The sequence below is a fragment of the Ptychodera flava genome, chromosome 21, assembly GCF_041260155.1.
Source record: "Ptychodera flava strain L36383 chromosome 21, AS_Pfla_20210202, whole genome shotgun sequence".
Taxonomy (NCBI): Eukaryota; Metazoa; Hemichordata; class Enteropneusta; family Ptychoderidae; genus Ptychodera; species Ptychodera flava.
Window position 1 is genome coordinate 15,072,724 of NC_091948.1, and position 27,693 is coordinate 15,100,416.

General features: G+C 36.5%; 2 protein-coding genes across 14 annotated transcripts in view; one reads left to right on the forward strand and one right to left on the reverse strand.

Moving 5' to 3' along the window:
• Nucleotides 1-657: 657 nt before the first annotated feature.
• LOC139121506 (uncharacterized) lies at nt 658-25,231 on the reverse strand. 3 transcript variants are annotated; one of them, XM_070686415.1, is made up of 6 exons: nt 25,106-25,231; nt 13,608-15,064; nt 12,870-12,929; nt 12,320-12,409; nt 3,277-3,357; nt 2,420-2,548 (listed from the first exon to the last, which is right to left on the reverse strand). In XM_070686415.1, exons 2-5 carry the CDS (start codon nt 14,983-14,985, stop codon nt 3,278-3,280), a joined length of 1,608 nt encoding a protein of 535 aa, XP_070542516.1. In that variant the 5' UTR covers nt 14,986-15,064; nt 25,106-25,231; the 3' UTR covers nt 2,420-2,548; nt 3,277. The 3 variants fall into 3 exon arrangements, with proteins under 3 accessions (XP_070542517.1, XP_070542515.1, XP_070542516.1); XM_070686416.1 differs by having other exon boundaries at nt 658-3,357; nt 13,626-15,064; XM_070686414.1 differs by having other exon boundaries at nt 658-3,357.
• LOC139121505 (conserved oligomeric Golgi complex subunit 1-like) overlaps nt 10,208-27,693 on the forward strand; it is a 136,327-nt gene continuing 118,841 nt past the window's right edge. For 6 of the 11 annotated variants that reach the window (XR_011549292.1, XR_011549294.1, XR_011549293.1 and 3 more), the window contains exons 1-5: nt 10,208-10,222; nt 25,330-25,472; nt 25,802-25,886; nt 26,492-26,536; nt 27,491-27,557. Coding sequence is in view for 7 of the 11 variants with exons in the window: in XM_070686408.1 (XP_070542509.1) it covers nt 25,451-25,472; nt 25,802-25,886; nt 26,492-26,536; nt 27,491-27,557 (219 nt within the window). In the remaining 4 variants the exon portion in view is untranslated. Of the gene's footprint in view, nt 10,223-24,759; nt 25,473-25,801; nt 25,887-26,491; nt 26,537-27,490; nt 27,558-27,693 lie in introns of those variants that run through there. The other 5 variants (XR_011549295.1, XM_070686413.1, XM_070686412.1 and 2 more) reach the window with 3 other exon arrangements.

The following is a 27,693-nucleotide window of genomic DNA, read 5'->3' on the forward strand; positions in this document are numbered from 1 at the left end:
ATCACTCCTTGACTGGAGCATGATGGGAATTAGGATGACAATTACCCTAAAACATCAGCAAGTACTATTGCAAAGAGTAAACATCCATGAAAATTCACAGAAATTTTCTTTTGAAAGATATCATCGAAGGTCGATTTGAGAAATAATACATATTAACTATGGTTATGAAATTGGCACAGTTAAATATAGTCTGGGATGAAATACGCGCCCTCTTCACACAAGGTGTTAGATCTAACACCTGTATGATACTATCTAGCTCTTGAATATGCGCAGTTGGCCCCACCATTGAATAAAGTAGATATAAAGTGCTGCAATTATGAATATTCATCATCTACTTCATTTTCACGACGTCTACTTGAGTGTTGGAAATGCAGAATACCTGCCAGCACTTGGATATATTTAGTCTGTCAAGTATCGTTACTGAGTCTGTACATTGCTCTGTAGCAGTGTAGCAAGTGCTGCTAGGTAGAAACAGACGAAATAAGAAACGAACGGGAAGAGACGAACAAACAGAATCTCATCTAACTCTATATGGTCATCACAGCACACATTAGATGAAATTCCTAAAAAATTCACAGTGAATATGAAAAGCAAGCTTGTATACATCCACAGAGCTACAACACATCCATCAAATATATTACACAGGAAACACAGAACAGGACTTCCCAAAGTATCATTTTTCCACATTTATTATTTATGATTAAACTGAAGGTGCACAAACAGAGACATTTTTATTGAACATATCGCACGAAGTACATTTAACGAAAGAACATAAACATTTTACGGTCAAGCATGCGTGTTGAAATCATATAGTACCGATGCATTTATGCTTCATAAATTATGCATGGCAGTTCGACTTGGTTGACAGATGCATCCGAGGACACGAAGCCGTCTTGGTGTGTTTCCGTGAGAGTCTCACTCAATGCTCTGCTATAAATAGCTTATTTTAATCATTGCACAATACTTTATAGCAGCCCATACACATAACATATCCTGTCTCCCAAGGTTCCGCACCAGACTTGGTATTTATTTCAAATTATTTTCTCGTAAAAATAGACATTCAAGTAAGATTTTGCAGTTAATGCTTGGTGAGGCGTTTAATGTAAAAATTGATATTTTACTCAAATGTTACTGTAGCCCAACACAAAATATTAAAACTATATATATTAAAACTATATATTACAAACTATCAGATATCCTTTTGGCACAACACCTAAATTAAAATTTCCCTTTATGTACAATCATATTCCTTACCATTTTACATTCATATTCACAATAAATTTACATATTTGACAAGTTAATTTATTGTGCTCATTACATTTGCGGTTTATTGCTACCAGCATGGCATTTACAGCCCATAAATGAAAATTAATTTTTTTTTCCCCACACTGTATATTTCAATACCGCTACCTCAATAATATGTACCTGAGCTAGAAATTTGACCCTTGATATTTAACAGTAGATAAAGACTGACTCATGACCAGACCAAAAGATAAAATTGAAATTGGGATAATCGATTTCACGCCGAAAAAAAGAATACATTATCAAATTAATGACCTCTTTGCCATCTTATGTTTAAATTGATAAGCTTAGTAATTTCTTGCGAGATAAATTTAGCACTGCTTGCTAGATCGGCTGTGTGGTACAATAAGACTCACTCCCCTGATAATGAGTCAGAGAAGAAGGTATTTATGCTGATAGAATCCTTGCTTATTTGGAAATCAAAATTCATTCAGATGAAACGGAAAGACAGACAGAATTCCTTAAAATCATTAATAAACGGTCAAGCCAGCGCCTGTTCATGATAAAGTGCATCCGAAAAACTATGCAGGTATTGTTTGCTGTCAGTAATATTTTAACAGTGTTCTATATATAGATATCTATTTTTGGCTTAAGTAACACTGCATCGTGATGCAACCATATTTTTAATTGACAATTTATACTATAGAATGAGACTATAATAAGCACTCGTCAGCAATTTCACAGACAGCTAATATGTGGCCAGACTGAGGCAGTTGCAAATACTACTTGCGAAATCGATATTGTGTTAGCAGGTGTATAAAAGATGAGACCATCCCAAAGGCTTTGGGTGCAAGTTGAGATAAATTATGTAGAGAGCAAAACTGGAGTACTCTAGTACTCTCATGGTACAGAAAAAGTAAGAAATCATTGGACAAGACTGAAATTTAAAAATTTGGAATTTACAGTAAAATAAACAAGAAAGAAATATGCACCTCATGAGAATAATTAAGCAAGATTCTTAATCTCCTGTGGCTGGTGACGCCAGCGGAATTCAGATATGCAATTTTGTATTATGTAACTTAGATCCTAGTTCAGTTCAGATATAAGAAATCACTCTGGCCTATGACGTCAATAGCGATTCAATTCCTGTCTGATTAAACTGAATCGCTGTGACTCCCAAAAGCTTCGGGGGCGATTGCAATGTCTGGCTTTCAATTTCAGGGCAATAAACTCACACTATGTCTTGCCGCCTCGCGTCGCATATCAGCGAATGTGATATTCAGAAGTTGTGAACACTGCTTTGACTCTGTAATAAAACAGTATGGAAAGTAATGTTTTTTTTTTTAAAAAAAATGAATTAAGGTCTAACAAATTTCCTGCTCCCAAGATTAATTCTGTAGCAAGACAAATTACATTTTGATTACTACCTAAAAATATTAACGTTACCAAGAAAGAGGAAAAAAGGAAATTTACTGATGGCATGTGAGATATTTATGACAGCTGTATGATAAAACACTATGTAGCAATAAAACATTTCTATGTAGGCTAAAAAAAACTGTACAATGTTGAAAGATTACCATATAAAAGGTAGACTTTATCTCTTTAAAATCTTTTCATCTCTGACCTTCATCTTTGTCATTTAAATTTTCCAATCAAATTGCATCTAAAGCAAATGAAGAAGCCATTCTTTTAATATAAAAGGAATTTTGTATGTACAGTAAATTTCAGGAGATATTTCATTCAGAAAAGAAAATGGTGATTCAATAGTTAAGACTTTACTGGGTAACGTAGAAGCTGCCTATTACTGTACTGATGACAGTTGGTCCATTCCACTGACAACAAGAGGGGGTGGCAGGGTACGTGACATTGCCACTTCAATGGTAAAAAGTATCTTAACAAAAACTAGCGAAAAATTTGAAAAAATTTGCACTTTTCAATGAGTTTAAGGCTTTTCATACACAAATTTTGGGCAAGCTCATCATGCCTTAAGTGCTACACAACACTGCTTTTATATAACAATATAATTCATTGGACCTCAGCTGTTGATTTGCGTCTTGTAAGTCCTTATCTCACTCTCAAGAATCTCTCTCCGTCTTTTTTCTTCTTGCAGCAATCCTACAAAGAATCAGATAACAAGAATGGTAAACCTCCACACAGCTACATCGGCGCATTGTTGTAGACATTACCTACACTCATTGAAATACATTGCTGCCTCAAAAAAATTCAGTATCTCTGAATCTTGGAAGGAATCTTCACCCTGGTATATCTATTTATTAACCATTTTCTCCCCAGTTCCCAATGTACAGGTCCAACTTTACCATAGAAAACGCTGGGATTGGACCAAACCATGACAGTGAAAAGGTATGGTTAGGTTCTTTGAGAGTACAGGAAAGAGACTATTCAGCTGATGCAGCCCTGTGAACATAATACATGTAGTCCTATTTCATCAAAATATATGTGAAAAAGATGCTGCATTATCAAATATTTTTCTTTCTTTCTACGCAAGTGAGAAAACAAGCTTTGAATTTTCTTGGGGAGACAATTGATGTTGGGATTAGAATTTTTCATTTTTTTTTATGAAACAGTACATTTCCCTAGTAATTTTATGACACTTACTGCCAAGTCGTGAAAATTTATTATGTGGAATAGAAAATTAATACAAAATATTGTTTCAAACACATGATCATGAGATAACACCAGTACTGATAAAGTTTGAAGAGAAAATTCATTGTGGAAGCTGTAGTGGGCGGATTTTGGCCCTTTGTTTGCAAAACTATTAAAATTGGCAACAGTAGTCATGACAACAGACTGGTGATGCTCCAGAGCAATTCTTTAATTTTACATGGCCTTACTTGGCATGCTGTTGATACAAAATGACGAAATCTAAAATGAATGTTATCTTGCAGAGACATAGAGAATGTTTCAGTTTTTGTTATTTCTGGTTTAGTTGGCGGCCATTAGTCTACAGATTACTAAGTCACTTTAATAATCCTACCATCTATAAAAATTGCATTCATCACAAGAAAGGCCGACATATGTTTTTCAAGGTTTACACATTCTGTGATACAAATTCATCTTCAATAGTCTTTCAAAAGCCGTCCCTAACAAAAGACCATACCCAGTTCTGAATGAATTCAGAAACCTCAATACACACTAAACTTTATCGTTCAAGTTCTGAGTATCCACATATTGGCCACAATATCCATAAAAATATCCACATATTGGCCACAATATGTATATATTGGAAAAATAAGGCAAAATATTCCACGATTAAATATTCAGTTAACTTTAAAACAGCCAATTCTGCTTGGTTGACATTAAGAAAATAATAATATAATGTAAATTTATTGGAAGCAAGTGCCATATTTTTATTTCTTTGTTATTTTGTTTCAAGTGATAGCAGATGTTCTTAGCAGGGAATAATCTAAATATAGGCACCTAATTACAGCTTTTCCCTTGGAGTTGAGGCATTTATGCTCAATTTTTTTCCAACATACAGAAACGTATAACCTTTGGCAATCTGTCAACATTTTGCAATTATACAACTTTATAGCATGCATTCCAACGATGGTGTCACATCAAGGCTGCCATAAAGAGTTGTAGGAATGATTCAATTTATGGGCTGGTCTTACTCATAAACAGTGCCCAAGTAGTGGAAGAATTTTGAGTGTTTGCCAGGAGATGTTAGACGGTGTCACCTCGTGGGAGTAGAATGGGATGTGTACATCCACCTTGATGTCAGCACCATCAATCATCGTAAATCCACGGCCTTAATAATGCCGTTTGACACTTCAAATCATGGTCAAAGTTTATTGGTTTCAATGAAAATATGGACCAGTCAGCGTTTGCCTTGCATTTTTTAAAAAACAAAACAAAACAAAGGTTAAATCATCCACAAAAAGCCATCTGTCATGTTTTTTGTCACGTTCCATGGATGAAACCATGGGATGTTTCTTGTGTGCTCTTTTCATAATGACATCAAAATGACTAGCAACATTTCTGTGAGGTGACAGACTTTCTCCCAAAATTGATATCTAATGGTACGCAAACAAACAACAATGTGTGAATTGACCCTATGAAGGTGATCACTGTGTACCCTGGTAGAAAGTTTTAATTACAGAAATTGCAACATACTAGCATCGGCAATTTCCTGTGGCCTTCGGATGATATCAGTTGTGAGACTTAATCATATCATACCAACTCAAATATGAACTTTTGCACTTATCAGCGGTGGTCCGGTAAACACTGGACTTTTAACCAAAAAAAGAAATAGATGGACAAAAGTCATAAACTAAGTGAGCGGAAAACACACCTTGCAGATCATACTTTGGGGGAGGAAAACAACGGAAGGTATTTTGATCAGAGTATTACTGGCTACCGGTGTGAAATAGTTGGGTGTATGTAGGTGAGGCAGGAACTAAATGAACTTATCAATAGTTGAAAAAAATGATACTTGATGATCGAGTTACTGTAATTAGCACAGTGTCAACTCAGAGGCCTAGAGACTTTGGTCAGCATTCATTAGCTGTATGTCATTAACAGAACATCATCTGAGTGCAAGGCCATACTTTACAGGTGAAAATCCTTTTGGTTAGTTAGGACTTTGGCCGTTTGTGTGGTCCAACACAATATCGAAGGTTCATTTATTACCAATAATTGCTTCAGTGTTTTTGGGCCTTACTTCAGGATTGCGATCCATTTACAATTGTAGAATACTGGGCTATCATTAAAACCAAGCACTTAAATGATATAAACCTTGTGTTGAAATTTGATGATTAGGTTCCTCCAACACAGCACAGAGTATTGGGTATAGGGTTCGGCAAATTAACTGTAAATGACATCATTATTTGGATAGCTATCATAAACGTCAATGAAAATGATTGATGTCATATACCTACGCACAGTCCCTCCACCTTCCACCCCATGGACTGTGACCTATGTAAATGCCACTTATTCTGTGGACCTCTCAATCTGTAAAGTTAATGTGTGAACCAATCAGAAGCAGACATGTACAAATGAGGATACAGCTGTATGTATGTATGTATGTATGTATGTATGTATGTATGTATGTATGTGTATGTGTGTGTGCATGTATATACATGTATGTATGTACAAATGTATGAAATACTTTTGTATGTATATATGATGTACTGATGAATTGAATGGATTGATGGGATGGATTACATTATTGCTTCATGTACATATACAAACATATACAAACGTTTGTGTGTGTGTGTGTGTGTGTGTGTGTGTATACACACCAGTTACCCACAACAGCAACAATGCAATTAAAATATGGTGACGCACAGATAACAGACACATCATGCATCAGTGTGTAAACATGGTAGGGTATTAAAAGTTCCACCATCACATAGTCTTCGTTAAATTTTACCCTCTATAATTCCTGTATGAATAACATCACAAATCAAATTACGAGTGAGTTTGATCAGTGTACAGGTGGTCATGGATGGGGTTACTTCATACAATTGTTTTTGAATGTCTAGACATATGTTTGTGAAGAAAGATACACTTTACATGATTTTTGTCTGTCTACTGTCTCAAAAAACAGGATGATAAACCTGACGACGCCCAGCCTACAGCGATGACATCAGGTTACGCTGCTTACAACTGATGCAGAAATAATGAAGTCATAGATCATAACGCTTAAAATTATGATCTGAATTGAATGAAAATTTATCAACAAGTCTATAAAACTGTTATTTATTAATGGTATACTGGTTGATTCTTTTGAAGAATATTACTTTTTTCCTTCCACTAGGTAAAAGATACAGATTTGACCCAGTCATAACCCTCATATAAATTACATCATTTGTCACTTTCCAAATGACAGAATCTGGTAGTTTGCCAGACTATGACAATTTCAAAGATTCTGGCAGCTTTAGCAGACCATATTATTCATCCACTCTGTTTGTGTTTGTAAGACCATAATCACTGGTTGGTGATATGGAAGATAAATTTAATACCAGTGGTGGCTTGATTTTGATTAGTGTACATCGAGTCACAATTAATACCCAGTTAATACAATTTATTCATGTTAGTGATATAGCACAGGAGGTTACGAAGCGGTTACAATGTCATTTACCTATACCCTGCTGCACGCAAGTCTGGCAAACCCTTTTCCATTACTCACCCGGCAATGTACAACAGCCATTGTTTGTCCAGACAGCTGATTAAAGTTTGAAAACAAACCAATTGACAGAAAAATTTCACTTTCAGTTTATTAAACTGAAATATGAAAGCAGATGTGAAAGCCTTTCATGCACTGAGAAGATAAAATTGGTTTCCGAACTTAGAAGTGTCTGTATTTGCAGACACATTTTTCATACTCCTATCTTTTAGACAACAGGCATAGTCACAAGCTGTATAGATAACGGCAATTTCCCATACATTCAGAAATTACATTGTAATAAATTCATAAATCTCATAAATTTCTTTAAAATATTAAATTCTTAGATCATGATGAATTTTGTCATGTGTTTTTTTTGTTTTTGATGTTTTGGATTTATATGATTTCTATTATTGTATGCATCTAATATATCATGACTTGGACCATTGAAGCTGATAAAATTTCCACATCTATAAAGCACATTTCTACTTTTTCATCACAGCTGATTGACTTATATGGTTTGCAATTTTTAGATATATGATTCAATAAAACCTGCTCAAACAGCAGGGCAGAATAAGTCACATGGTCCACTATAGCCCACTGACCCGTCATACGAAAATACCAGTGGCTATTATGATTCAGTATGTGGGCAAATTCTAATTTTAAATGATTGATCTGTGTGAAATATGTTTAAAGGGCATGTCATTTACATTAAAATATAACAAACGAGCATCAGAGAGTATGTATTTCTGCTACTGATAAAGGATACCCAGGGTACGGAGGGCGGAACCTATGATGCATTCTGGATGGGTACAGTGCCACATGTGAGATCATTGGTAAACAAATAATCAAATCTGACTAATATTTAAATGAGATGTTTTACTCATTAGGGAGATAATTTTTATCTTTTCGAGTGATACGTTAATTGTGCAGCTTGTCGTTACACAATGATGAGATGTCATATGTGCTGACATGCAATCTATTTTTGTTTTGATTAATCAGGATACAGGCTTTGTAATAAAAAAATTTTCACTTTCACAGGTTCTCATTTCTGTCCATCGACTGAAAGTTGCATGTTTCAAGAGCAATGAGCCACGTATAAGTAAAAACAACCCTAACTTTATGCCACGTACGATGAGTAAAAATAAGCAGAGAGTGTACACATCACTCCTGGTTCTATATCATGACCCACTGTTTGATGAATCCTATCATGGGTTCAAACATTGTGCCCTATGACTGGCCTTCTAGTTGCTTCCCCCTCATCCACACTTCAGTTATGGTTCAGAAAAAAAAAATCAGTCCTAACATTTTCTTTGTATGATTTGCATTTTTTTTCTTTCAATATGAAAAGTCTTATTCATATTTTCTTAATTGTACATGATCACACTGATTTTACATGATCTCCATACTATCAACATGAGTTTCATGTAATCTCTTTACCACCTACCATTAATGTGACCGAGTTTCGCGCACGGCTCCTACCATCAGCATGACCAAGTTTCACGTGATTCCCCTGCCATAAATTGGCCATGCTTCGTTTCACGTGATTCCCCTACCATGAATTTGCCACATTTCATTTCACGTGATTCGCCCACCATATGCATGAATTGGCCATGTTTTGTTTCACGCAATTCCCCTACCATAAATTGGCCACATTTTGTTTCACACGAATGCCCAACCATGAATTCGCCACTTTTCATGGGATCTTGATTCTTCCCTCTATCAACATGACCAAGTTTCACGCAATTCCCGTGTCACACAACCCCCTACATTCAACATCAGCTTGAAATTTTGTACGACCTCCCTCCTATCAACATGCTGAAATTTATCAATTTATTCAATTAGGACAATAAAACCAGCCCGCAGATTTCAGGCAAGATAATTATTCCTACTACCAGCACACTTATTGGAAGCATAAAGTAACCTTTCTCCTACATTAGAGTTTCATAATGGCAAATTAATCTGCAGAGTGGATATGTTTGTATGTCATACAATATGCATCATAATTGAAGTATGCATCTGTCAAACTCATCCAGCGAATAATATAAAAAGAAAATACCACAGAAAAAATTTATTGGCAATGGTATACAGACTTCATCTGAACTATTTACACAATAGCATAAGGATTGAAAGAAAGTATGAGCTGAGCAAGCCATACTTGTGAGAATCATGATAGAATCCATTTACAGCGGGGAATGACCGATGGATAGTGCAATGTCATCTAATTCAACTTCTGCTTATAGGCATGCGAGAAAACAACATTGTAATATTTTTGTTTTTTGAAACTTATCAAAGCCAAGAAGTTATTTTGAAAAATGTATTCACATACTGGTTTTGTCATGCTACATTTAAAGATAAATTGTCAAAATTGCTGTTTCTTTATAGAGCAGCTGGTAAAAACTGCTGACTCAGCAGTTTTTCTGAGTGTCTGTGATAACTGTGACCACATACATCTTCATCACTTGGTAAATAACTCACTTGTTTTGTTGTAATCAGAAAGTCATTTGTAGAGGAACGTTTTGGATATCTACTCTGAAAGGAAATGACAATTCTTTAGTCTTAATCTAATCCCTACTCCTTGTGAGGATGAAATTTGTCATGAAGCAGAGTGAGCTGCATGGAATTCAAGGATGTGATGTATTTCTATGTGATGTATCTTAGGAAATACGGTAAGATATAAACACAATTTTTTCTCAATAATATCTTGTCTTTTCACTGTTACCTACATTATCTATCATTATACAGAAAATGAAAATATTATTTCTTTTTTAAAGTCATCAACCTCACTGGCAAGGCACTACCTGTGTAACAAGCAGTTTGTGACTTCCGCCAACGGTTTCAATGTGAAGCGTGGTGGGTACCAATATTTGAATTCATGCCAGACAGAGCCCCATGAATAGGAGAAAGTGTATTGCATAAGTATTCAGCAGTGTAATTACAAAAGCCCACAGGAAGTTAAAATTTCCATGTCATTAGCTCACCAGGTTTTCTGAGATCATGCTGATGTTGTCAATGTTGAGTGTTTTTCATTTTGATTGTTTCTCTTTTTTGGCTCAAGGGGGGGGGGGGGGGGGGGGAACACCACTAACTTTCTGACCTGATAAAAACTTGTAAGTGGTGTATAGAGCCATGACCTGAGCATGACCTTTCTAATGAAGCTGAAATGGTACAGTACCAGCAGACAACCATAAAGTAACGCCTTGAGAACAACAGAACATAACTGGTGTCATTTGGCAGATTGTCAAGTATTTCTTTGCTGTTCCTGTCCTTACATAGGCTGTTCCTGCAGAGAAATATAGGCTTATAGGGCCAGCATACATGTTCACAGAAGGTGCAGCAGCATTGCATAGTTTTGTTGATCAGTAATCATGTCATCCCCTAAGTTCCCTGTTTGTTGATCTGACTATCCCATGGAAACAACAGGGTCAGACTAATATATGGTATTTCAAGGGGAAGCTAGGACAAAACCCAGACAGTTGACTGATAACATGTAGTTCCTTTAACTTGATCTAAATTGTATTTTTAGACAACACTTGTGTATGAAACTTCTGCTTATATTTCAAGAGAGTAACCATGCATTAAAGTGCGTATATGAAATATGTATAACATATTGGTATATGAAGCCCCCTTGACTTATTTTCTTGTGTATACATACAGTACGTCCACAAATAAGCAGTGACATCATTATATTCCTGGGGGGTCAAGTTGCTTTACAACCAAGAATGGACCCCTTAGAAAACCTGATTGTTTTCACAATGACGGCCGGGCCCAGTGTTCTTAAGGTGTGCCACAATGAGGTAAAACCAAAACTGTCCCTGAAAAAGCTAGAAATACGGAAGTTGGGGGGACCTACCGAGTGCTAACAACACCAATACCAGGGTATCAAGTTCATTTTTCTTATTTAAGCCGAATCATTGAATGTGTGTGAATAAAAGATGACATTTTTGCCATGCTCTATCTTCAAAAGATTATGATTGGATTGTCTTCACAGTACAGAGGGTACAATCATTATCTGTTAAGGCATCGAAATGCAAATGGTAACAGTCTAAATTTACAGACCAAAACAAATACAGCTGGGTACTCGAGGAAAACTTGAAAAATTTCAGCGACACTGATGCACCTCCGATGTTTTTTTAAATTAGTATTCTTTACCAGTTATAGGCAACTTCTCTTTTTCTGTTTACAAGAGCAGGAAACATACTATAAATTTCCATATGCTGTAAAACTCCATTTATAACAAGCACTAAGGTTTCAGTACTTAAACAATGGGCATTGTTTTCACTGGGAATTCCCCAATCATATTATTTTACTTCCCCCTGGGTGTTTCCATAGCAATCACATGCACATAATAAAAATGAAACAAGACTTCCCCACTACCTCTGTATATAGAAGTGTCGGTAATCCATGGCAAAAATGTTCAGCTTCAATGAAAAAAGAAAGTGAAAATCATATCTACTTGTTGTGACTTTGAAATCTATTCATGAATACCATTCTCTCTCTACACACACATATAACTTTGTCATACTTTGCTACATGTGTGCTCATAAACCGGACTACGTTTTAAAGACTGCATAAAATCTACCTCAGATATGTTCATGGGTAAGTGGGTTGGATTATTGGGAGGCTTTGCTGACAGTGCCTGGGAGTAAGAAATCATTTCTATATGACTCAAATAAATTAAAACTGAAAGCCTGTTACCAGATGTCCCTCCGTGGGTCTTTCCAAAATGAATCATTGACAGAGAAGGCTATGGGCTTTAAGTCTTTTTTTTAATAAAAAATTTTCAATTTAGTGTAAATTCCATTACCTAAATGTAAATTGACTTGGGTTGACTGCTTTATTTGGACTGGACAATCTCCAGCCAATTTTGGGGAGGAAGGGGGTTGGACTGGACAATCTCCAGCCAATTTTGGAGAGGCAGGGGGTATCGCTAAGAAAACCAAGCCTTACTTTCAAGATGTTTCACTCTTTCTTCAGCTTGTTGTCGTAAGGTCCTTTCTTGCTGAAGCTTCTCTGCCCACACTGAATCTCCTGAATTCCCTTCAAAAAATAAAAAGTAAAAACATGACCAAATTTAGAATTATGAAGACCATGACCATAGAGGACATTTGTGACAGTGTAAGTTTAGTTGAACCTATAATAGAGAGTGCTACTCATAAGTACAAGCCAAAGAGCTTCAACTGACATTTTTTCACTTACGGTAAAAATTTCAAACTTGATTTTCAAAGACAGCTGTCATTTTTGAAACTCTTTTGGATTACTCTCAGTGAATTTGGATTTTTCACTGCCAAACATTTACAGAAAATGATAAACGCAAAGTATAGTGTTTATGGGTAGATGTTACCCCTGGTTCTGAATATTTCTGACTGGAGAAGTTCCCCTAGAAAAATCACATTTTAATAGTGGTGGACTTACATGTAAGTGTTCTATTGTTATTGACATATGGACAGGTATTTCCCATCCAACATGTACGATATGACTTGATGGGAACTGTACTTACCTAATTTGTTTGTAGCTAGTGAGATGAGTTCTTGTGCTGTTTGTAAAATATATAGTGGATCTAGAAAACATAAATTGACACAAAATGGATCAGTGAGGATAAAAATCATTTAAAATACAATAATTGCAAATATTTAATAGTCATGGTGCATAAAAAGATTCAACACACAGTTATTATAAAATGCTTTGTGTTACTATACTTTCACTTTCAATCCCTTACCTCCTACCTCCCCCCTCCCTAATATTGGTTCAACCGTATTGTTCTCCATGGCAAAGATGGACCTCAATACAGTGTTAAAATGGGTGTGAAAGTGCTACTTGTCACACAGATTCATGAAAGTGTTCAAGAAATTCTTACATCAACTTGACACTTCACACCTGTACATGTATTTGACATTCATGACAACTGACTTTCCTGTAAGCTTGGAGTGGAGAAATGTGAGGTAGGGTCATCACAAAAAACTAAACTATGAGTGGACTAGAATATATAAATAAAAAAGTCTGCGTTGAACAAAATCAGGAATGAATGGATTCTTATACTGTAGCTATAGTACAGGCCATCATTTTTTTTTGGGGGGGGGGGAATCCATTGCCTTGATGTCTAGACCAACTTCACCGCATTTTTCACCCTAACACACTCACAAAACTGTTGGCAAGTTCAAAGTCAAAAATATCAGACAGCATTTTAAATTTTCCCCCTCTACTGTCTATGCTACTGTCTATGTTTAAACAGACCTACCATTGTGAGGATCCTCACCTTCCTTGTCAAGGTTTGGCAGGACTTGCTGGATGTCTGCAGGGTGGAGACCTTTTGAAGTTTGCAAACTTTCATTTCTTTCAACTGGGCTGAACGTCCCATTTGCAATACTTGAGATGTTCGACAGAGAATTTGATCTCCTTAGAGATCCCTGACTTCTGAGATTCATCTTTGCTGGGTCTGTCGACATCCGGGTGACATCGATCATATCCAATGGTAGGTATTTCTGTAGGGTGTTTTTCTTGGATCGGGGGTTTGAGTTCTTGGGTTGTGAGCCCATGATGACAGGCTTGTTCTGGAAAGATGATGCTTTGTCCAAATCAGTGGTGCTGACTGCCTTACGAATGAGCAGACCAGGAGCGGAGGGTCGACGCTCTCGTCTAGGTGTGCCACTGTGCCTGGATAACACTGAATCATCCATTGTTATCCCAGTCATGGGTGGGTTGAATCCATCTGAAAATTCCCCCTCTGCAAACACCTTTCCCTCCTCCTCCTCTTGAATCCCTGATACATCCATGATATTGTTTTGCCGCCTACACTTGGAAAGCATCAGGGAGTCTGTGAAGACAGCTGGCCTCTTTCTGGGAGATTTCTGACTGATCTTCAATTGGAATTCTTCCCACAGTCGGATCTCCTTGCCTGTCGGGTTTTCGACATTCAGCTGGAGAACAAGCGCGTCACAGTCCTCCCTCCGTCCAAACTGATCATGGAAGTGTTTCAAGAAACTAGCAGGGGTGTAGAATATGCCACAGTCTTTGCAGCGAATGCATTTAGATTCTCCTCTGGTGTGATATTTGGGCAGCAACATCCCACACTGAGTTCCTTTGCTACTGCAGTGTTTCACTGGAATCTGCTGGCTCATGCTCTGTCTGAGCCTGTCAGCCGGGGAAACCTTGTCTCCTTTCTGCTCCTGTTGAAATTCCATGGCAGCACTCTGCCTGGCATTTCTCAGTATTTCTTCAACTGTCTCCAACTGGCCTTGAAACTTGTTGGGCAGCTGGGAATGGGCACTGCTGTTTGACTTGCTGGTTAATGTGGAATTCTGAGATGACAAAATGTGAGGTTGGTCTGTCAGCTCGGCGATTCCTTCATCCAGCTCTGCGATGATGTTGTCCAGCCCATTCCCAGAATCATTCATTGCTGACTCCACATGCATTGTGGAAGACGGCAGTCTCCTGAAGCCGGTGCTTCTTCTGTCAGACTTCACCTGCATGATTGGGCTCAGGCTCTCCATGCTGATGTCAGCATCTGAAGTTAAATCTCTCATATCAAGTCCTGCCAGGTTCTCATGCGAGGAAGCCATCCTCATTCCAGACATGAAATGGACCTTCCTCTTCGGTGACCTCAGTGATCTGTGCATGTCTGAACTTTCTTCTTTCAATAACCTTTGTTGTCAAGAGGACATTATATCTGTATGCCACCAGTGATGAAAGAGGAACCTGTTGAGTGAACAGAAAATACTGATGTAATCTTCCAATGCACTGACAAGGTAGTTTTGTAATTTAACAAACTTGCCACATTCAAGAAAAGTCTTTAATAAGAACTGTACCAACATGTGTACTTTATTTGGACATTAAACTATAGAAAAACTTGGATTCTATGGTTTTATATCAGTTTTCATAATTCTTACAACAAATGAGAATTAGCACATAGGATTTGATTAATCTAGAAACTTGAGCAATGGTATAAATTAAAGATATTCTCATTTGTACCTTTCAGTAAAAAAATGTAAATATCAACATGTCTTGTGAAAAATATCACACTTGCCTGTGAAAAAAAATCATGTGCTCACGTACATATAGCACCTAATTAATTGTGATATAACAAATATAATCATTGAAAGCATGAAACTATATGCAAAGAAATGTTTTTTGGCAATTGTTGTTCCAAAATCTGAAAGGAGCAATCAACAGGTAGATGGGTACATCATAAATTACATGTGCATGCCATGACAGCACATTTACAGTGGTTGATGAGGAACCCTTGGCAATACGAGAACTGGACATACTGTCTACATTTAGGGGTTGCCAACACTGTCAATGTCAGGCACAATTATTGTCTAGGTAGTAACATCAGTCAATAACGAGCATAAAGTTGGTGTCATCCTCATCCTAAACTTCAGGGGTGGCATGAAAAGAATTCTAAGTTTGATGCTGCGGCGTCAGCTTTACTGGCGTCAGATCAGACTATTCCCGACTGTGTTCAATGGAATGATGAGTGTAAAAGCGATTATAAAATGTACTCCAAGTTTTATATCACTTTAAATATTAATCAAAAGAATGTAGCTTTTATCTTTATAGTATTTGGTAACTTCTCACATTAATATCCATTTGTCACAATGTGGTTACAACACAACATTCTTGGCCGTAAGTTCAAATGTCGTATGTTTGTTATTGTTCCTTGGAATCCAAATTATGTCGACTATTCAAGCCATTAGTTATAGTTATAGTAATTCATGTTCATAGTTTCTCATGTTTTCTATATGTATACAATAATATATGTTTCCTTTATAATATATCCCAATACATGGTGGCAATTTTTACACATTTTGGACTATGGATGGCTTTTTTCAGACATTTTTAACGCATGAGTCAACAAGACAACAACAAACACTGCAACGGCCACGGATCATGCACTTAAAATTATAAACACTATCAAAAATGAGTCTTTATGAGATATTGTTCTGATAAAATACTACTTGCAAAACCATTTACAATTCAAAAGAAAAATGCGAATGAATGTAGTTTTTTAAAAAGTTTTCGGTGCATTTTATTGTCTATCCATGATCAGGTAAAGTAACATTGGCATTCTTCTGATATGATGCTGAAGCTGACGCTGAGTAGCGTCGTTTTCAGCGTCAGCTAGAAAGGTCACCTGAGGCTGAGGACAAGGATGAGGATGACGCCAATTTTACGCTCGTAGTCAATAATAAAGAAATCAACTCTGTGAAAGTTGAAACATTGTCTCTGGAAGGAGGTCATGAGCAGTCAAAAGCACACCACACATCCACACATCATTTGCAAAGGGTTGTTTGTGCGAATCTGGCGGTGGTGTTTTGACTACGTCTGACCTCCTTCAAGACAATGTTTCAACTTTCACAGAGTTGATTTTTTTGTGATCGACTGATATTACCGCTAGATATTACACCTGACAACATTGGCAACTCCTAAAGTTAGACAGTACGTCTGGTTCCCATATTGCCAACGGTTCAATGCAAACCACTGTACACAGAAATGTCATGACATCAGTGAAAATCTGTATCACAATCACGTTGAGAGACAAATGTCCAGAGAACACTCCGGATGTCAAATGTTTGCATGACTTGTTTTGAATTCAAGAGTACAAGTCTATTGAAATAGCAAAGATTCACAAACATGTCCTTACTCTCCGTGTTTTGAAGTTTACAGATTCAGATGTCTTCAGGGCCAAAGAAATTTGAACAACACATTTTAACGGTTTGATAGGATTCCTGAGGGCCTGTTTGCAGTCTTAATTTTTGTTGTTGTTCTGACTGTTCTTATTTTATTTTCACCATCCGTACAGCTCATTGCCAAATTTTAATACCAGCCAAACATTTTCTGTAGCAAAGTTTGATCTCTGTTCTTGAAAATGGAAGAAGAAAGAGTAGGCCCACCATCAATTGTATTTTTGTTGATGTAATGTTTTTTCACATGATTTTTTCCTGTTACCATGCTATGAGCAAATATAAGAGCTTTCAACTAAGCTTACGAGTCCGTTCATGATACGTGCATTCTACAGTAGCATAAAAGTTCTCCTTGATGTACATGTACCCTCTGACCACTGCCATGTATATGGTTGACTGTATCAGTACAACACCCATTGACCATGTCAGTGTCTGAGATGTGTGGACAAGATCTTATTTCTGAGTAAAAGTGGATCTTCCCCATAGATTTGAATCATTTGACACTGAGGTTGGCCCACACAACTCTGTACCCTAATTCACCCCATTTAGTAACTCCAGAAGTGAATACTTATTACAATTCTTTTGTTTGTGAGTGTTTGTCACTGACAAAAACATAGCTCATTAATAAAAACGTCTGTCAGTGGTAACGTGTAAATATAATTAAGATGTTCTAGTTATATCTGGTTTAAAACTAGTATTAAACTTTGTAAACTTTGCATCAAGATGCATTGTCACTTTTCTGGTAGAAAGTTTGTCAAACCACAATCCATCCATCACACAGTGGAGGAACTGTGGCCAAAAATTTGAAATTTTAGACTTGAGACTTTAACACAATTACTGACCAAAATAAAGTGATGTTTTGCATTTGATGTAAAACTAGTAAGATGTTTCTACAAGAAAAGTTATGGCTGATGTTTGGTACTAAAGTCTTACAGGACAAAGTCATGATGAAATAGGTGTGAAAATAACCCTAAGTATAGAAATATGTCCTTTGACTAAACTCAAGATTTTCTGTCAAGGAAAACATAACCTATTTGGGGAAAAACAATAGTTTTTGCTCTTGTTTATGATTGTTTATTATTCAAATATTGTGAAAATCCATATATCACTTGAACTTTATCATCATAAGGGGATGAGGTCACATAAATATCACACAGAGTACAAGGTAAAAAAACAGGAAAAGAAAGTTTTTTTTAATCATCTTAAATGAACACGGCCAAACAAATATAAAAGCTAGGTAATGTGATGCAAAGTTTTTCAAGGGCAGCTTTGAAAAATCATGGTAAGGCTTTTCTGATTGCTTGATTATTCTTTGTTTCTATTATCTACCATTTTGGCAACACTCTCTTTTGTATCACGGCAGTCCTTGTGTCCAAGCAAATCCAGGGGAACAGGGACAAGTAGTTTTCAACAGGAAATGACTGTATTTTGAATTCCTGAAGCCATCATCAATAGTGATACCTACAGTGTAGGGGTCCATCCTACCAAATATGGGACTTTTATGGCACCAATAAAGAGCTCACTATTATAATGAAATCTATAAGGACACTGTTGAGTTTTGCAATATCAGCCCACAGCCCTAATCTGTACCAACTGGAACAGTGTGTCATCACAGTGGATGTTCATGACACTGACTCTCTACTGCATTCTGAGAGAAGCCAATGAAAAACCGCAGCCTCTGTGGATACAATTTCAAGTCTTAGCAGTCCTCAATCCCTGGTTCTCGCATAAGCGGTAGTTGTACAGTGATTGTTTACATGATTTTAGTTCTTTGTCCTCCATTGGAATTTGTGCACAGTTAGTCAATATGCTCAGAGATAAAGTTGATAAAAACCCTACCCTTTATAGTGAGAGCAGGGGTGTAAGCAATCTCTATGAAAAGATAGTAGCCATCATTTGATTATGAAAACAAACATCAGTTGGGTTTTTCCGTTTTCACCATGCAGTTCTGCTTTATAATTTTTGTTTAAATTCAGATCACCTGGCTAGAACTGTGGGATATCTCCTGGACTGTTATATAAACATACATTGCTATTCCTACTTGGCATTAGACCAGTGCATTTGATGATTCCTACGAAATATACAGGCTTTCTTTTGGTGGTTTTTCTGTCTGATTTAAAATTATTGATAGCAGTAAGAGATCAATACTTATAGAGTCCCAAAAATGCCAGCATAGAACAGGAAGTTTAAAAGATCTATATTTTCTTTTGAACAAGGAATTTTTGGTCACAGTTGGGCTATTCAATTATGAAGGATAAATACCAATGTTTTCTGAAGCAGAAGTTGATTGCAAATTGATTTAAAGTTATTTTAGCTCACACTTCCATACACCCATACATAATTGTATAACCTTGATTATGGATGGCTATTCAACAGGTGTTTCCCAAATTAGCCATAAAACACTGAAGGTTGTCCCTGGCTTCATGGCTCTGACTACATCAAATAAATGTCATAATTGTATCTTTTGAGGTCTATGTTTCTATGCAAAAACCTCAAGAACGATTGCTCTATAAGGTCCATAACAAGGCCATAAAAGGAAAATTCAAGTGCTCATAGCGGTATCTCTTGATAGTTTTGATTTTTGTTTTGTATGTTAACTTTCTTGTTCTACTCCCAAAAGCATGTCAAAACACACATTAATTAACTTGTCAACCCAGCCTTATATGTACATGTGTAGGCTGCATTGTCATTGTTGACAGATGAATTCTAGTCTGGACTAAAATTCATGTCAACAATAATATTAAATTTAAAGTTCACTTTACTCATATACATGATGTGTGGAAAAGCTTTGGGGAGTAACCAAGAATTTGTTATTGACATACAAAACAAAAATGGGGGGAAAAATTCATCAAAAGTTATAGCTACTGGCCCTTTCAGTCTTTAGAACAAGAAATGACAAATACAGCAAGAGGGGACACCACCATACTGTTTGGTCCAGGTAACCATGCCATGGTGAGGCAGAGTGTGGGATAAGGAAACTTGGCAAAAAACAGGTGAACATTTTGTATTATCTGAGTGAGGAATCTAATCTCTCAGGTAAAGTACTACATGTTTCATTCTTGGAGAGACAATTTAATTAATAATGAGTGAAAAACCAGGAAGTTATATAATATATCTAGGGACTGTAACATTCCCAGGTAATTGATGCAATCCAGGAGATTCAACATTGTTCTGTATTTTGCAAAGTTATTCCCTTTTTCTCCCAAGGGAGTTTACAGTTGGCAATAATCAGACTAAACTTGAAAATAGGCTAAATTCTCTGTGAAGTTTCTCATCAAATTTAAACTATTTTTCATGATTTCCATTGATTTGACTGATTATATGTGACATGCCCATCAACAATGTGAATGATGTTTACACATGAAACACTGAATTAACACTTACTTGAAAGTATGTATATATAAAATATGTCAAAGAAATAATGCAATAAAATTAACAGCATTGAGAATGTGTGGAGACAAGCCATACAGTACGTTACATGTATCAACTGATAATTTGGTCAAGCACTTTACACATGCTCTGCATCAGAATAATAAATGAAAGTTCTGAATGGCTGCAAAATAACAAGGGAAAGTACCGGCTAAGTTAGTTCTTAAGGAGATTACTTTGTTGTTTCTAAGGTAACTTGATCCCTTAGGGGTAAGGTGGCCACGGAAAACAACACATGTGATCAGGGTATCTACCATTCACATGTTGAAATACTATACACTTTATGCATTCAAACTTTAGAGGTTTCTGATTTCGAATTTGGGCTGTGGCTCAGGTAGACCAAGAGCCACAATAAACCACTAAACCATAGATTTCAACAGAATCTTGCCTCAAACAGTAACAAACAGAAGGATTAAGCTTTGACATACATTTTGGTGACCTTTGCAATAGCATAACCGAGATTGATCCGACGGTGAGTGACAAAAGTATTATTGATCAGGCAGTGTAGACTAACTGTCCAGCCAACTGTATACATGATTGCATTGACAAAATGAATAGAACAATTACAAGACAATGCAAGTCAAATGCAAGGTCGTTCTGACCAGACCGGAACCCATGTGTAAACCATATAAGGAAATGCCGGATCACCGGTTCAACCACTTTATTGATGAAGAATTAAAAGATCCAAAGTTTTACCAAGGACTGCAAACTGGTAAAACGTACGTCACGCAGTCAAGGAATCCATACATGGCCATCATCAATAACCGTACATGTACTCTTTATGTCTTTTAAAGGTCATACCTGTATTGAATAAAACAAGTTCATAACTTACACATAACAACAATGCTAAGAATGAAATTTATTACACATGGCAGGATAATAGAGTGTCGTTACAAGTAAGTACACAACAGTAATCGATGAAGCCCTGCAGTTTACAGCCCAGACAACAAGCATGTGTGACTTTGAAGAATTGTCATTATGATAAACTTGTCAACTTTTCTTAAACATAACCCTAAAGCTAAATACAGAAACTTCAACACCGTCAACTGACATTTTCATCAATGTAAACCCTGAAGTGTATGTTTCCAAAAAGTCAAAATAGAGTGGTTTCTAGATTTTTTATGGAGACAAACTTCAATGCTTCTGATTGTTGTCCTGCTGTTTGGTTGTACCTATTTCCTACTTTATCATGAGAACAAATCTAATGCTAAGTAAATATCTTCATTTATGCAAAGTGTATTCATGATTGTTTCAGTATGCAAATCAACTGATAAAGAATTATTATCAATGGACAATATTCATCAGCCTAAATCTCTGTGAGAACAAGGTCAAAAATGATTTTCTGTAGATTTCTCACTGGTATCAACAGAAACTTAACATTGTTACAGCTACACGGTACTCTGTATCTTTGACCTCTACGTCACGCTAAGTGATATGTAAAACTTGCTTGACAGAAATCATGTTACTGTCAGCATGCATGACATTGTTTGCTGAAACAGGACTGAGCAAATTTACTGACTGCAAGCTTGAAATGTATCAAGACAACTGCACTTCATTTGGACTCGGTGTTTTCACTTGAAATACTAGTAAGTACAGATCAACGCAATGGGTTTACATGAGAGGTTGTGCATCTCAAGTCAGTGGAGTTGTGTATCTTGTGCTATTAAAGACCAGCAGAATTCTTCAACCAGAGTGGAGACATTGTGCTGTTTGACAGTTAGTTCAGTGCATTCTGAAGGTTGAAAGGCATATCCTGACCCTACAATGTACCTGCCCCCTCAAGATCTACCCTTTGGTGAAGAATGGGTACACAAATGGTATTTTGCAGGCCTGAACAATAGCAGTGTCCGGAAGGGAGTTGTAGAGTGACTGGTTGAAAATAAACATTACTGGGGGTGACCTGAGAATTTTTTGATCAGGACGGTATTCATACTAAGCTTGCTTGAGATAGTCTGCGAACACCTTACAGCAAATCTGGTTTTTACGGTTTCTTTTTTGCTAACTCAAAGTAATGGCTAATGCTTGACTCAAAGGGAAAATCATTGTATTTATTACAAGTTTACCTTCCAGTTGAAGCCGAAACAGTTTCACAATTTTGACGTATTAAAAAACTATGAAACTAATTGAAAAAAAAAGCTACTTTTAAGACAAATTGCAAAAGCCATCACTCACTTTTGATTAGAATACATGTATAGGAAGCAGCTGCAGTTCATTTTTCAACTTATTACATTTCAACATGACGTGATCATTTGGGTTAAAGTATCCAACCCAGTCAAATTTGTTTTAGATGCAGGTGGCTGGTGGCAGCAAACACATTGCCAGTAAGAATCCTTATCTTTTTCTACATATTATGTATGAGTCAGTTACAGCCCCTGTGCAAGTTAGTGCATGCCTGCTACAGTGACAAAAAACTTAAAAACACATTAAAATGACTGAATGACAAACGGTTGCCGGCCATTTCATTCTGATGGCAGATACAAAGAAATGATTTTTAAAAGCTATAATGAAGCCAGTTACAGTTTCTAGTCATTGAGTTAAATATAATTTGAGTATTTTTTGTCTGTATGACTGTTGCAGTTGATGGCTTCATTATGGTATGTGTACTTTACACTATTCCGCTCAATGGACGACATTGTGCCTTCTCGTGGTAATCAAAGAACTTCAACATGAAAATATACCTTGTTTTATTGCTCCCCACAACAACCAAACGACAATTTGTGATAGTAAATTTTTATTGTACTTTCAGAGGTTTCTTAATTTTGATTGATGTTGGTCGGTACTTTACATATTTATTATCCTTGGGCAACCGCAAAGTAATGGTTGGACTAGACCCAACTTGATTCAACAAGCAGTGGGTAATAGTCCATTGAAATGCAACAATTGCTTTGTCACTGCCTCCTGAACACAGTGGAGTAAGTTGTAACACCTGGCAGCAATGAAGTTTCTTCTTAAGACTCCGAGAAACAGTTAGACAAAGTATTAGTATCCTTGCTTTCAGACGGATGTTGAAGATATTGCCTTGCTCACTGGCGGTTACTGAACAGTGTTAAAAGACTGCAGGGAAAGGTGACCCTCCTTGAGTGAGAAAATACAGCCGTTATTTACACAAAGCAGACATTCAAAAAATAAATAATTTTAACGGTTGAATTGGTATCAAAACTGAAGCAAGCTCAGCCACTGTCTAATATTACAAAGGTTCAACCTGTGCTGACAAAAGCAAACATCGGTTATCGTCACTCAAGTGTAATGGCTGTTCGTTAGATCAGAGCAAATGGTAGCAAAGCATTCAAGCTGGTCAGTTCTGTTATAGCTTAGGTTCACATGAAAGGGACTTGTGTGTGGCAAAACCTATTAGAAAGTGATTTTGCTCGCAATTTTTAAACATATTTATGTGACTGAGAGGGACGACATATGTTCACTAAATCCCTCAATACTTGACACTGATTTTGAGTGCACTTGAGGTTTGACAGCTGGCAAACATCAAATCAGACAGAAGAGCCCTGTTTACACTGCCAAGGTGAAGTTTGAGGAATGTTAGCATTGAAACTTTAAAAGAATAAAATATCACTGCCTGTTAAAATCTTTTTAAAATTCAAAATGAAAAAGGAATATTTAAGGAAATCTATTCATGATTATGTCATAAAGAAAGCAAATTGTTTCAAAAGATGTAAAACTAAATAGGGGTAGGGGAGGTGGACTTACTACATGTGAATTACAGAGGTGCACATTTGAAAGACATATGCCCTGTTGTATTTTATATTGTGATATAAACTGGAAGGTTTCTTCAATTCCTGGAGTTCAGCTTAGAAGTGAATTCTCAATTGAAGTAGTGAGGGGTAAAATTCAAAAAAACTCCCGAGTTCTTCATTAACCAACTTGTAGCTAGGATCCTGCTAAGCCAATGTTTGTGGTAATCTGTAGCGTTTGAGAAGTTAATTTAGATATTAAACTACATGTATTGCAGCAGTGTCTTCAATACATGCAGTGGTACAACAACGGATGTATCACACGATGGCACAACCAATATTACACAAATTTGCCCTGACAACAAAAGATTATAAATCACGCCTATTTTAAAATCCCTGTTATCCCTAGGTGCTTTATTCTCACCAGCTTCTGTTGATCAACAATTGTATTATTGTTTTAAAAGTTTAGAAATGTGACAACCAATTCACATATGTGGAATTCCTGTTTCTTATCTGCATTTTCTTTTCTCATGGCGAAAGTCACTGGTCAGCTCTTTTGGATACCAACGTATTTGGCATGTTTTCAAAATTATTTGCAGTACATGCACAAATACCACTACACCTTGTGAATCAGGAAAAGCTGAAAGACTAAAACTGATTTTTGGCGACATGCATGTAAACTGTAAAATTTGATTTCAAGATGAAGACAAAAAACGACCTGTGAAGCAAACAACATTTCTATGAGAAACAGAGACATCGTAAAGACAATTGTTAATGAATCCATCAAGGTGGTGGACATGTCTTGAACTTGCAGTAAAGTGACCGACAATGCCAGCGTACAGACTCAGTGGCAACTTTGAAAATCAAATTTCCTGTTGCAATGTGTAGTGCACATCTTAAACGTGATCTTTTGTGTTTAAATACTTGTTCTATTGACCTACCTGGAAAAGATTTTATGCCTCAAGTCTTGCAGATATTGGCGACAGATGTTTAAGCGTTTGCGACAGCGAAAATTGTATCTGTACGCCGGATGATCCTGAACATACCGCCATCCTTTTGAATTTGTCAATGTGTAACTTGTACGGTGACGATATTTTTATCACTCTACTTACAACGCTTATTCCGGAAGATTTTTCTAGTTTTCATCTTTTTTGTTAATTTTCAGTTATCGAAATGGTCGTCGTTTATTGAAATGAAAATTAATAGATAAGTATTAGTAAATTTTAAGTTGAAGGAAAAACATACTTGGTACGAGGACTATTCTTACCCAGAAAACCCCAGAAAAAATGGCGGACCTGAAGCTGACAGGTTAGTGTTGTATTTCCAATATTTTTAAGTTTTTAGGGTTTGTAAGCCTTTACTTCACATTTTCCGTGCTCATTTAGTTACATACATAATTCACAACGAACTGCTGCGCTGTATTAGAAACACTCTTGCTTAAACTTCAGATTCACGACTTGTAAAGTATATTGGTGGCGACCCGGCCCACTATGCACGTAAACATATGCCACGTTGGAGGCGATGTTTACATGCTTGCCTGCAGCTGCCTCGGGAAAAACTCAATATTTTGCAAGTTATTATTGTCAGTAGAAAAAGAATCATGATATTTTGTTGACTTTGCCTAATTTTGATTACAGCCAACGCTTTGCTGAACCTTGACACCAATGCATTATTTGAAAAACATAATATTGAAGAAATCAGGAAAGTTGAAAAGGACACAAGGTAGGTAACACACAGTGACTCCTGAGTGAGTGATGTTGGTCTCACTGCCTGTTGTTGAGTATGAACATTTCAGTTCATCCCTCACTCTTGCCAGTCGACAACCACAAATACAGAAATACAAAAAACTTCCCACCATGTACCTGCATGGTCAATGACAATACCAGTGTGCCTAAAGCAAACATCAACATAAGTTGTACATTTCAAATGGATTGTGATTTTGGAAGTTTAATAACAAGTTCGGTCTACTTGAATGATAGATTGTGTTAACTTTCTAAATGATATCAAATGTAATATTTTTAGCCGCAAACTGAAATTTCAACAAATCTTTGAGAAAATTTTACTTGTTAAAGAAAAACGTTGTAACTCCTTTGCGGCATGAGAATGAAGCAGATAGTTATTGTGTCGGTAAATGTCTAGCTGATAACTAAAATCAGTGATAAAATTGGATAAACTTTTAATTGTTTTAGATTGCGCCATGCATTCTTTTCTCAAATACATCAATTCTTTGATGAGTACTCCCTTGTCAATTCATTACCCTCACAGTTTTGTGAATCCAATTTTGATATGCCCATCTCAAATGTTGATATGAAATTCTGTATATTTAGATTTCAGATTGAAAAGAAGAAACAGGACCTGAGGTTGATGGTGGGGTATGTCTACTTTGAAACCATTACAGTTGTGATTTGAAGTTTTCAAGGGACAGAGTTGATGTCCTCAGTTGTACCACTTTGTGTCATTACTTAGTTGTATCTTTCAACATCTTGAAACATGCTTAGTTAACAAGACACTTCTTCAGGTATCGTGCAGACAAATGTCTACAGAAAGCTAATGGTATTATTTCTGGTATCTACTTGTATCTCTGGTATCTACTGGTATCTACACTGATTAGGAAGCAGCTATGTGGACAAACTACAAACTGCAGCACAATTTAACACTTATTTACTCATCATTAATACTTTGTGTTGACTTTGAGACAGTAACAAAGAACTATATTGTGGACATACCCATATGTGCAACACTACATGCACCTGTAATACTATTGTTGTTGAGCAAAATCTGATTATATTCCTGGGAAATTACCATATTCATGTCCTTTCCTCCCGGTTGACTACTTTTAAATCATCACAAGTAGATCCGATGTAATGTGTGCCAGTGATAGAGTTGCTATATTTTGAACGACTGTTCTCAGTGCATGTATGATACATGGGTATCTACCATCAGGTATGATTTCTACTTTGCTGATGCCCATTTTCAAAGATAAGTCTGTCGATGTAGCTGATAGAGTAACTGTAGACCAAATGCATTATCCTCTTTTATCAAAGATTTAGAACATGTCTTACTGCAATAAGTATATTGTGAAGATAAGTGAGATAGAGGGTATATTGAAGTACAATTTATTGAATTACCAGTGTTTTTGTTAAGGCCGGTACCCAGGTAAATGTTAAATACCGTGGTTCCCCAGTCATTTTACCAGGGTTCCCCTTGGTATATCAATGCAATCAGATTGAGGGACAGCAGAAATGTTACCGGGCCTCCCAAATCATTTACCAATGTTCCCAAACTTAAACAAAAACACTGATTACCTTGGTCACTTTTCTCTTCAGAGAAAGATACCGTGATCTCATAGAAGCTGCTGATACCATTGCAGATATGGGAAGATGTGCGCAAAATGTAAGAAACAAATGAAGATAATGTGGCTTGTGTGTTTTGTTTGTTTTTTTGTTGACTGCCATCCTAAAAGACCTTTAATGACAACCCAGAGGATTTCTACCAACCGAGAAATCTTTCTGGTGAACCTTATTTTAAA